This window comes from Oncorhynchus tshawytscha, linkage group LG01 (genome assembly GCF_018296145.1).
Source record: "Oncorhynchus tshawytscha isolate Ot180627B linkage group LG01, Otsh_v2.0, whole genome shotgun sequence".
Taxonomy (NCBI): Eukaryota; Metazoa; Chordata; class Actinopteri; order Salmoniformes; family Salmonidae; genus Oncorhynchus; species Oncorhynchus tshawytscha.
In genome coordinates this window covers 20075745-20088525 of record NC_056429.1, presented here as the reverse complement: position 1 = coordinate 20088525, position 12781 = coordinate 20075745, and the positions used below count along the sequence as shown (strand labels likewise).

General features: G+C 41.9%; 1 protein-coding gene across 1 annotated transcript; it reads right to left on the bottom strand.

The window, feature by feature from the left end:
• Nucleotides 1–229: 229 nt before the first annotated feature.
• On the bottom strand, nucleotides 230–11400 carry LOC112237743 (UBX domain-containing protein 6). Its single transcript, XM_024406374.2, has 11 exons — nucleotides 11197–11400; nucleotides 10074–10231; nucleotides 7008–7072; nucleotides 6775–6897; nucleotides 6498–6595; nucleotides 5274–5349; nucleotides 4486–4570; nucleotides 4115–4334; nucleotides 3324–3454; nucleotides 1785–1933; nucleotides 230–1666 (listed from the first exon to the last, which is right to left on the bottom strand). The coding sequence occupies exons 1-11, from the start codon at nucleotides 11277–11279 to the stop codon at nucleotides 1541–1543; spliced, it is 1314 nt and encodes a 437-aa protein (XP_024262142.1). The 5' UTR covers nucleotides 11280–11400; the 3' UTR covers nucleotides 230–1540.
• Nucleotides 11401–12781: the final 1381 nt, after the last annotated feature.

The following is a 12781-nucleotide window of genomic DNA, read 5'->3' as shown; positions in this document are numbered from 1 at the left end:
CTGATTGGCTCAAACGCATTAAGGAAAGAAGTTCCACACACCTGTTAATTGAAATGCATTCCAGGTGACTACCTCATGAAGCTGGTTGAGAGAATACCAAGCATGTGCAAAGCTGTCAAGGCACAGGGTGGCTTCTTTGAAGAATATCAAATATTTTCATTTGATTACATGTGTTATTTCATAGTACGATGAAACACACCCTGGAATGTGTGTATATGCATTTGTTAAAAAAAAAAAAAATACTTGACCTGGTTGAATTGTTTAAATGTACTGCACTTTTATGCCTTGTTCCCCTTCCTTATCTGGATACCTTTATCAACATCCCACCACTCAACCCTGTATGGTTTCAATATGGCAGGTACTGTTTCAGGCTGCTAAACAGTGCTTTGTGTTCTTAATAATGGTTTAGAGGTGGAACAGGTAATGGCCGCCCATTATTAAAAACATTGCCAATGAAAGGCAAATGGCAGAGACAGAATGCTTTCCTGTCCCAGTGTTCAGGTATAATTAAAGGTCTCACTTTGTCTTTAAATAAAGCAATATTTAAATGTTAACATGCTATTATGTGAATATACTGACGAAAGAAAACGCATGATTCAGCTTTGATACTTAGCATTACCTTCATTATAGCGATTCCTAAACAAGGTTAGGAAACATTTAGATCAACAGAGACCAGCTTTGCTAATCGCTGTGATGAGAACTAGTGTTGCTGTTCATGTCTGAACTTAAACATTGGAGAAGTTATGGCTGCCTGTGTGCAGTGCACAGGTTACACAGATGCTGTGAGGAGAGGTAGATTGTCATCCCAGGCAGCACTGGATCAAGACTTGGGGACAAACCTCAGCTCATTGTTGGTCTCAAGTGTTGATTAGATACAGTACACACCGCCACTATCAAACAGATTACCATGTTGCTGACAACTTAGAGAAATCGAATGAAAGTAGCCAAGTAGTAACTGCTTTGACAAAACCCTTTTGCCCTCCTATTCAATGACAAATGGAGCTTCTAACATCAGCTCTGTCCAGTAACCTTTTGAAGGTATAATTTGACATGTTTGCTGCTGCAACCTTAAAGTGCTACTAATCTCAAATACAATATTACAGGCTCCATCTGAAATAAAATGGCTTAACCAATAACTATTATACATTGTAGTCCACAGCTGGTCTGGCTCACAAAAAACAGCTACTGAATCCTAACCACTAGACAAGCAGTGTGGTCCACCACTCACATGTAAAGCTAGAACTGTATCTGAATATTTGTAAAAGCAGGATTTATGTTGGAGCAGAGCAGAATGGAGTCTCATACCATGCTAAGGTGACTGATTGCCTAACCGTAGGTGTAAGGGAGCCATTTCACAGTCCTCATCCTACATTCAGGGTACAATACAAATAACACTGAATGGCCTTTGTCTCCTCTCCCCTATCTCTCATCCTTTAATGGATTAGTAGTTATTTCTGCAGCCTTAAAATGTGGTTTGGGGATGAATGTGTCATCTCCAACCTGGGAGGGGTAGGAGACCAGGGACAAACACCGCTTCTGCTCAGCTAAGGGTCTGAATATTCTCCAGTAGCTCTGGCTTGAGGAGTGCAGAGCGCTTTCCACCGCCAGCTGCAATGTCCGCTTGAACTGCGGCATCCCAGGAAAACGTCAGCAGAACCGCAGGGACCTCCAAGAGAGACAGACACTAGTCAGAACCTTCCCTTTGTACAACAAAAGTAAATGGATGGAATTGTTTATTTTGCCTGCCATTTACATTTGTGACAATACTGTGTGTCTCTGCTTACCAGGCTACATTGATTCAGGGCCACCTCTTGGTCCTCCTGGAGTTTGTGTCCTCCAGGTGCCACCAGCTCAAAGGGCTGCCAGCCATCTACCAGGGAGTCCCGCACAAACTGGAAGAGCACAGACACCTTGTCCCAGGCCAGGAAAGTACCTGAAGGGCATAATGTGTGATAAGAGAGCCATTAGTCAGCCAATACAAGTTTAGTAAAGGTAAGAGGATACAACTATAAGAAGATGTAATATACAGTTGAAGTCGGAAGTTAACTTTCAGTTTCACAATTTCTGACATTTAAACCTAGTAGAAATTCCCTGTCTTAGGTCAGTTAGGATCGCCACTTTATTTTAAGAATGTGAAATGTCAGAATAACAGCAGAGTGATTTATTTCAGCTTTTATTTCTTTCACATTCCCAGTGGGTCAGAAGTTTACATACACTAATTAGTATTTGGTAGCATTGCCTTTAAATTGTTTAACTTGGGTCAAATATTTTAGGTAGCCTTCCACAATAAGTTGGGTGAATTTTGGCCCATTCCTCCTGACAGAACTGGTGTAACAGTCAGGTTTGTAGGCCTCCTTGCTGACACACACTTTTTCAGTTCTTTCCACACATTTTCTATGGGATTGAGGTCAGGGCTTTGATGGCCACTCCAATGTCCTTAAGCCATTTTGACGACAACTTTGAAAGTATGCTTGGGGTCATTGTGCATTTGGAAGACCCATTTGTGACCAAGCTTTAGCTTCCTGACTGATGTTGCTTCAATATATCCACATAATTTTTGTTCCTCATGATGTCATCTATTTTGTGAAGTGCACCAGTCCCTCCTGCAGCAAAGCACCCCCGTGCTTCAAGGTTGGGATGGTGTCCTTCAGCTTGCAAGCCTCCACCCTTTTTCCTCCTGTTTATATTTGCATACTATTGTTTGTTCAGATGAACGTGGTAGCTTCTGGAATTTGGAAATTGCTCAGGACGAACCAGACTTGTGCAGGTCTACAATTTTTTCTGATTTCTTTTGATTTTCCTATGTCAAGCAAAGAGGCACTGAGTTTGAAGGTAGGCCTTGAAATACTTCCACAGGTACACCGCCAATTGACTCAAGTGATATCAATTAGCCTATCAGAAGCTTCTAAAGCCATGACATAATTTTCTGTAATTTTCCAAGCTGTTTAAAGGCACAGTCAACTTAGTGTATGTAAACTTCTGACCCACTGGAATTGTGATAGTGAAATAATCTGTCTGTAAACAATTGTTGGAAAAATTTCTTGTCATGCACAAAGTAGATGTCCTAACCGACTTGCCAAAACTATAGATTGTTAACAAGTCATTTGTGGAGTGGTTGAAAAACTAGTTTTAATGACTCCAACCAAAATGTAAACTTCTGGCTTCAACTGTATGTTGAGAGACTTCAACACTGCAATCAAATTGAGAGGTTACTGCAAAATATACATACAAATGACTATCCATGTCAACGAGCTTCTTTGCTCATATCTTGTTTATACATCTGCTTATCACATTAAAGTAGGTGTTTGTTGGCAGATACAGACCCTGCAGTATGTTTCCATCAGGCAGTCGTACTCTCAGCAGGGTGTAATTGTACTTCCTCCTCTCCCTCTGCTCCTCTCTCTCCCGCATGGCCTTGGTACGCAGCATAGTGTTCTTGTCCACCACCTCATTCCTGAATACCACACAACCACCAAGAATGCACCTTAACACAAAAGTCATAACTGGAAAAACCCCCCAACAAGAATACACATGTGCACTAACCAAGTGAACCCTACTAACACTAATACAGTAATCATTTTATACAATAGAAATCACTCCCATTTCCTGGTTGCTAATATTCTAATCCTTTCCGTTTGTGACTAAACAAGTATAGTGTAGAGCAGTGGTCACCAACTGGTTGATCGTGACCGAGTGGTCAATCATCAAACATTTCTGTAGAAAAGCCAACGATAAAGGCTTGTGTTCCTTTTTTTCTTCATGTTGCGCTGTTGGTGGTAGGTACACTTGATTCGCAAGACTTGTGCACCGGGTAGGCAAAGTGTTCTCATTTTCAACCATTCCATTCGTCTGAAAAGACAAACTTGGCGGACCGGGAGATCTGTGGCTAAATCAAGTGAGCATACTGCGCTGGCTAATCGAATAGCTCAAATCACCGTGCCTACCTACAGCTTACATAACCCCTGCCACAGCAAAGAAATAGCGCACATAGAACAAGTCTACCGTTTCTTAGACTTGCTTTCAATGGGAATGACAGATCTATAGCACACATTTCTATGAATTTGACCAGGTTGCTTAAAAAGTGACATTGCAACTTTAAAGAATGAGTCCATACTTTTGCTGCTGCTCCCTCTTGAGCTCTTCTGCAGTGAGGTTGTAGAACTCTGGGGGAAGTTCGAAGCGCATGGCGTTGGGGGAGGGTCTGAAGGCCTGGGGCTGGCGGTCCAGCTGGGCTCTGACTGGCTCTCCCCTCTGCAGCCGGTCCCTACTCTCCTTCATCACCTCCAGGGATTCTGGATCATGCTCCATCAGCACCAGGAACTCCTCGCTCTCCTCTGGGAAAGGAAGACAATCAGCTAATCAATTCCCCAAATGCAATCCAACCACTTACCCCTGGTACCCCCTATAGTACAGTACGCCTCTGCAGAAGCATACTAGGCCACACAGACAATAGGAAGCATAGACTGTGCATTTGAATGGGTTTACCTTGTCCTTCCACATCCAACATGATGCTCTGAAAGCCCATAGCTTCCAAGAACTCCCGACTACCCTCCACAGTCTTCACCTTTTCCTACAGAGAGAGAGAGATCAGACAGCGAGAAAGAGACCAGTGAATGGACCACATCGACCGAAAACATTGAGTCTCACATTACCCTCCACATGTCCCAAATACAGTGGTGGGAAAAAGTACCCAAGTCTCATACTTGAGTAAAAGTATAGATACTGTACCTAAATAGAAAATGACTAAAGTAAAATTGAAATTCACCCAGTAAAATACTACTTGACTAAAAGTCTAAAAGTATTTGCTTTTAAATACACTTAAGTATCAAAAGTAAATGAAATTGCTCAAATATACTTAAGTATCAAAAATAAAAGTATAAATAATTTAAAATTCCTTATATAAAGCAAAGCAGACGGCACCATTTTCTTGTTTAAAAAACAACTTACGAATAGCCAAGGGCACAATCGTACACTTGGACTTTATTTATAAAAGATGCATGTGTTTAGTGAGTGCAACAGACCAGAGGCAGTAGGGATGACCACGTGTTCTCTTGATAAGTGTGTGAATGACAATTTTCCTGTCCAGCTAAGCATTCAAAATGTAATGAGTACTTTTGGTTGACATGGAAAATGTGTGGAGAAAATTCAATCTTTTCTTTAGGAATGTAGTGATGTAAAAGTTGTAAAGAAATATATAAATAGTAAAGTACAGATTTTTAAAAAACTACGTAAATAGTACTCGAAAGTATTTTTACACCACTGCTCAAATATACCTGGAACACCTTGTTGCTGAGTTTGATCTTCCTGTACTTCTCCTCTGTTGGGTTCTTACAGATGTTTTCAATGTACCTGACAAGATGGGGGGAAAATGATGGGGTGTCAAGACACTCATTGTGTGAATTCTTGTCAATGTACACTCAGTGGCCAGTTTGTTCAGTACACCACCCCGTTCACACAAATGGTTCGCTCCTACAGACAGTAAGTCACGTGGCCTGCTATATAAAGAAACTTTGAGCGTGATATGCGCGCCAGATCCTGCATCTCAAATGGATGGCCCCCAGGGCTTTTCACATAGTGTCTAGGGTTTACAGAGAATGGTGTGGAAAAAAAATAAACATCCAGTCAGCAGCAATCCTGTGGGCGAAAACAACTTGATGAAAGGTCAAGGAGCATGGAAATAATTGTGCAAGCTAACAGGCGGGCCACAAACAGGAAAATAACGGCGAAGTACAACAGTGGTGTGCAGAACAACATCTAGGTCACAACTTGTCATGGATGGGCTATTGCAGCAGATAACCACACTGAGTTCAACTCCTATCAGCTAAAAACAAAAAGAAGTGGCACCAGTGGGTACGCGATCACCAACACTGGACAATTGCGGAGTGTATAAACGTTGCCTGGTCCGACAGATCCCGGTTCCTGTTGCATCATGCTGATTGCAGAGTCAGGATTTGTCATAAGTAGCATGAGTCCGTGGCCCCATCCTATCAACGGTATAGGCTGGTGGTGGTGTAATGGTGTGGAGAATGTTTTCCTGGCACACAATAGGTCCCTTGATACCAATTGAGCAACGGTTCCATGCCCCAAAGAATTCAGGTTGTTCTGGAGGCAAAGGTGGGTCCAACCCGGTACTAAATGGGTGTACCAAAAAAAAAAGCGGGCCACTGAGTGTATATCACACATTCTAAACGGGGTGTTTCAAAACCTGAATGCTGATTGGCTGACAGTCGTGGTATATCAGACCGTATACCACGGGTATGACAAAACATTTGTTTTACTGCTCTAATTAAGTTGGTAACCAGTTTATAATGGCAATAAAGCACCCCTGGAGTTTGTGATATGGCCAATATACCACAGCTAAGGGCTGTGTCCAGGCACTCCGCATTGCGTCGTGCTTAAGAACAGCCCTTAGCCGTAGTATATTGGTCATATACTACACACCCAAGTACCTTATTGCTTAATTATAGGACAGTTCCATCCCCCTCCATGTTTCTCACTTGCTTATGATGTCCACTGCAGCCTTGACTTTCTCCCTGTCCTTGTTGAAGGTATGAACCATCATAATGGAAGCCTCCACTGCATCCTCTTCAAACCGCTGTTGGACAAGACGAGGTTAATCATGTGTAGTCAAGACCATACTAATCAAAGGATAGTTTGTGGCAAATTAGTGCTAAGACTTTTACATCAATACTTCATATCAAAATCAGATCATGATAATTATGCAATCATGATATCATATATGACTTTAAAAATGAGAATCACTTCCGGACCTACCATGAAAATGGCCGCTTTAATGTGCACATCTCTCTCGCTCTTAGTTAAGGTGGCTCCAGTAAGCGGGCAAGTGAAATACACACCTGTTACTGAGAGAAATCCCAGATCCTTAACATTGGAGCCCTGTAAAAGATTACATATACTAGGGATAAATGACAGACAACTCAATGGCACAAATAATTTATTTGTGAGCAACAGTAAAGGAAAGTTAATTGATTTAATGTCTTCCTTGCCTCAACAGCAGCTGTCTTTTCCTTCTCAGCTACTGCTGCAGCTTCTGCCTCAAGCTCTCTTTTCACTGTGAAAAATGATTAAAGACCATTACCCACAACCCAATTCTTTATTTCTGACTGCTGCTGTGAAACACCTGCACAGTCTTGACATCAGTCATTTAGCAGCAGTTCTTGGATGCATACATGACCAGTCAAAAGTTTTAGAACACCTACTCATTCAGTTTCTTTATTTTACTAATTTCTACATTGTAGAATAATAGTGAAGACACAAACTATGAAATAACACATATGGAATCATGTAGTAAACAAAAAGTTTTAAACAATTCAAAATCCATTTTATATTTGAGATTCTTCAAACTAGCCACTCTTTGCCTTGATAGCTTTGCAGAAGCTTGGCATTCTCTCAACCAGCTTCATGGGGTAGTCACCTGGAATGCATTTCAATTAACAGGTGTGCCTTGTTAAAAGTACATTTGTGGAATTTCTTTCCTTAATGCGTTTGAGCCAATCAGTTGTGTTGTGACAAGTTAGGGGTGGTACAGAAGATAGCCCTTTTGGTAAAATACCAGGTCCATATTACGGCAAGAACAGCTCAAATAAGCAAAGAGAAAAAAACAGTCCATCATTACTTTAAGACATGAAGGTCAGTCAATACGGAACATTTCAAGAACTTTGAAAGTTTCTTCAGGTGCAGTCGCAAAATCCATCAAGCGCTATGATGAAACTGGCTCTCATGAGGACCGCCACAGGAATAGAAGACAGAAGCAGAGTTACCTCTGCTGCAGAGGATAAGTTCATTAGAGTTACCAGCCTCAGAAATTGCAGCCCAAATAAATGCTTCACAGAGTTCAAGTAACAGACATCTCAACATCAACTGTTCAGAGGAGACTGTGTGAGTCAGGCCTTCAGGGTCAAATCGCTGCAAAGAAACCACTACTAAAGAACACCCTGCCTTTCTAAGGTCTTTGAAAGCCAAGTTAACAAAACAGATCACCGACCATTTCAAATCCCACCGTACCTTCTCTGCTACGCAATCTGGCTTCTGAGCTGGTCATGGGTGCACCTCAGCCACACTCAAGGTCCTAAACAATATTATAACCGCCATCGATAAAAGACAATACTGTGCAGCTGTATTCATCGACCTGGCCAAGGCTTTCGACTCTGTCAATCACTGCATTCTTAACGGCAGACTCAACAGCCTTGGTTTCTCAAATTACTGCCTCGCCTGGTTCACCAATTACTTCTCTGATAGAGTTCAGTGTGTCAAATCGGAGGGCATGTTGTCCGGACCTCTGGCAGTCTATGGGGGTGCCACGGGGTTCAATTCTTGGGCTGACTTTTCTCTGTATACATCAACGATGTCGCTTTTGCTGCTGGTGATTCTCTAATCCACCTCTACGCAGACGAAACCATTCTGTAAACTTCTGGCCCTTCTTTGGACACTGTTAACAAACCTCCAGACGAGCTTCAATGCGATACAAGTCTCCTTCTGTTGCCTCCAACTGCTCTTAAATGCAAATAAAACTAAATTCATGCTCTTCAGCCGATCACTGCCCACACCTACCCGCCCTTCCAGCATCACTACTCTGGACAGTTCTGACTTTGTATTTGTCCACATATTCTAATACCTAGGTGTCTGGTTAGACTGTAAACTCTCCTTCCAGACTCATTAAGCATCTCCAATCCAAAATTAAATCTAGAATCGGCTTCCTATTTCGTAACAAAACATCCTTCACTCATGCTGCCAAACATACCCTTGTAAAACTGACTATCCTACCGATCCTCGACTTTGGCGGTGTCATTTACAAAATAACCTCCAACACTCTACTCAGCAATTTGAATGCAGTCTATCACAATGCTGTCCGTTTTGTCAACAAAGCCTCATATACTACTCACCACTGCAACCTGTATGCTCTCGTTGGCTGACCCTCGCTTCATATTCGTCGACAAACCCACTGGCTCCAGTTTGCTCCTTTGCACCCCAGTATTTGTACTTGCACATTCATCTTCTGCACTTCTATCACTCCAGTGTTTAATTGCTAAATTGTAATTATTTCACCACTATGGCCTATTTGCCTTACCTCCAAAATCTTACTTAATTTGCACACACTGTATATTGACTTTTTCTATTGTGTTACTGACTGTATGTTTTTTTATTCCATGTGTACCTCAGTGTTGTTTGTGTCGCACTGCTTTGCTTTATCTTGGCCAGGTCACAGTTGTAAATGAGAAATTGTTCTCAACTGGCCTACCTAGTTAAAAAACAGTGGAATAAAAAAATAAGAAGAAGAGACTTGCTTGGGCCAAGAAAGATGAGCAATGGATTTTAGACCGGTGGAAATTGGTCCTTTGGTCTGGAGTCCAAATTTGAGATTTTTGGTTCCAACTGCTGTGTCTTTGTGAGATGCAGTGTTTGTGAACGGATGATCTCCGCTTGTGTATTTCCCACCGTAAAGCATGGAGGTGGTGGTGTTATGGTGTGGGGGTGCTTTGCTGGTGACACTGATTTAGAATTCGAGGCACAGAATCAACATGGCTACCACAGCATTCTGGAGTGATATGCCATCGTATCTGGTTTGGGCTTAGTGGGACTATCATTTGTTTTTCAACAGGACAATGACCCCTCTCGGCTGTGTAAGGGCTATTTCATGAAGGAGAGTGATGGAGTGCTGAATCAAATTACCTGACTGCCACAATCCCCCAACCAAATTGAGATGTTTTGGGTGAGTTGGACCGCAGAGTGACAGAAAAGTAGCCAACAAGTGCTCAGCATATGTGGAAACTCCTCCAAGAACGTTGGAAAAGCATTCCAGGTGAATCTGGTTGAGAGAATGCCAAGAGTGTGCAAAACTGTCATCAAGGCAAAGGTTGGCTGCTTTGAAGAATCCAAAATATATTTTGATTTGTTTATCGCTTTTTTGGTTACTACATTATTCTGTGTGTTATTCATAGTTTTGAGGTCTTCACTATTATTCTACACTGTAGAAAATAGTAAAAATAAAGAAAAATCCTTGAATGAGTAGGTGTTCTAAAACTTTTGACCGGTAGTGTAGGTATCTAGCTCACCCTGGAGCCGGATGACATCCTGTGAGGTTTGTACCCGTGGGCGTGGCTGCCCCTCGATCCTGGCTAAGGCTGCAGCCCCTGCCTTCTGAGCTCCTTCAGTAGGAGCAGCATAACATGGCTTGGCAGGGCCACTGCTCTGCACCACTTGGGGCTTGGTGCTGCAGGGGACAGATTCAACATTTAACTGCAAGATGTGACGTATAAAGTTATATAGCCATCTGTACTCACAAGGGGTAGCACCCTAGTCTTTGATCATGACTCTCAGTTCCATTACATTAGACAAAAGAGTCATTGGACGAAGATGTCTTCTATATGGGCCCCTTTGCTCAGTCTGAACATTAACACCCGTCGCTTGCTGTACGGTTTTGTAAACATAACACACTTACATTTTTCATAAGCAACAAATAATTTAAGAAAAAGTTCAAATAAGGGTTTCCCAACTCGTTTGACGTTTTGGTTTTTGCCCTAACACGACACAGCTGATTCAAGTAATCAACTAATCATGAAGCTTTGATAATTTGAATCAGCTGTGTAGTGTTAGGGCAAAAACCAAAACGTGCACTGAGTTTGGGAATCGCTGGGATAAATTGATAAACATTTATTAGGGTTAGTGTTCCCACACGGCCATATCTCCATGTTACATCGCTTGTTAACGGAAGACCAGAGGCGACCACCTGTGCTAATTAGCGTGCTCTGACACCTGTGTAAGCTTAACTCAGGAAGTGTTGTTTCGTTGGAGGCACCCATAGCTGTATGGATCTGCGTAAAATTCCTACAGTAAAAGTAAAATAAATAAATATATATGTTTAAATATTATTACTCGGTGACGAAAGATTAGGGTCATATGTTTCGAAAGCCTTATCGTAAGAGATGATTGACCAGTCTTAACTTGAAACTGTCGGGAAAACTAGGGAGAAGGCAGAATGCCGACTGGAATTTGAGAACTAGGTTCACCCTGTCCTGAACATTAGAAAAGTAAACAACGGAGCCCATCCAAATAACGGGTGACGCCAAGGCCCGGTGAAGGCAACTCTACGAATTGGACATACCATAAAACTGTGAATTATATTAACTAAACTGACAACAGCATAGCAGCTATCGTTAGCTCGCAAAGTTTGTTTACCTAGCGTCTTCTGTGAGTTTCTTTCCTGGCCCAGCTGACTTGAATTTTAAATCTTTCTTCATATCATCGAAAAATTTCTTCATTGTTTACTGTTTATCACAGTAAAATAGCCTGGGAATACAGCATAGGTGAATAGGTGCACTGAGGTGAGAAAGCTTAGTAAAATGTCCATCAAAATGCAAGGGAGGAAGTGGACCGGAAACGGGTGTGTCATTTATTAGTGGTAAATTGTGTACATCAGCCTCTGGTGGTCTGGAGGATGTACAATCATGATGCTGTGTTCCAACGAAATACATTAATCCTGAAATTAATAATTGACAAAAATAAGTATCATAAAATAAAGGAACTAGTATTAAGAGTTAGCTTAGCACAAAGTAAAACGTATTTTGTAAACGTTTTAGATGCTTATTTTAAACCTACATGAACTGGAGGTAGACATTTTTAAATGGTCTCCAATACCAGTGTAACATTCAATTAAACGCGTGTTAGAACTGGAAAAATAAACTTGGACGCCGAACACTTATCGTGAGCATTTCTGATATCGTTCATTACGATATCCCAAGTGGCGACGTGGTCTAACACACGTGGTATCACAACCGGCGTGATCCGGAGTCCCATAGGGCGGCACACAATTGTCCCAGCGTCGTCCAGGTTTGGCCGGGGGACCGTCATTGTAAATAAGAATTTGTTCTCAATTGATTTGCTTTGTTAAATAAAAAATAACTAGCCTATACTAGAGAAATTTAAGTACATTTTTGTAACCTTTATTTGACTAGGCAAATCAGTTAACTGGTCAACATAGCAGCACCGACCTGTAGCAGGTGCTCCAGCAGGTATATTTCACTGGTCCCACCCCCAAAGCCAATTCCTCCTTGGGCTGCCTTTCCTTCCAGTTCTCTGCTGCAAATGACTGGAACAAACTGCAAAAATCACTGAAGCTGGAGACTCATATCTCCCTCATTAGCTTTAAGCACCAGCTGTCCGAGCAGCTCACAGATCACTGCACCTGTACATAGCCCATCTGTAAATAGCCAATCCAACTACCTCATCCCCATACTGTTATTTATTTGGCTCCTTTGCACCCCAGTATCTCTACTTGCACATTCATCTTCTGCACATCTGTCACTCCAGTGTTTAATTGCTATATTGTAATTATGTCGCCACTATGGCCTATTTTTTTTGCCTTCCCTCCCTTATCCTTCCTCATTTGCACTCACTGTATATAGACTTTTTCTATTGTATTATTGACTTTATGTTTGTTTATTCCATGTGTAACTCTGTGTTGTTGTTTGTGTCGCACTGCTTTGCTTTATCTTGGCCAGGTCGCAGTTGTAAACGAGAACTTGTTCTCAACTAGCCTACCTGGTTAAATAAAGGTTAAATTAAAAAAATTAAGTTAAGAACAAATTCTTAATTTACAATGACGACCTACCCTAACCCGGACGACACTGGGACAATTGTGTGCCACCCTATGGGACTTCAGATCATGCCGCTTGTGATACAGCCCGGGATTGGACCAGGGTCTGTAGTGACACCTCTAGCACTGAGGATGTCGCAGATGGGGCAGTGAAACCCCCTCCTAATA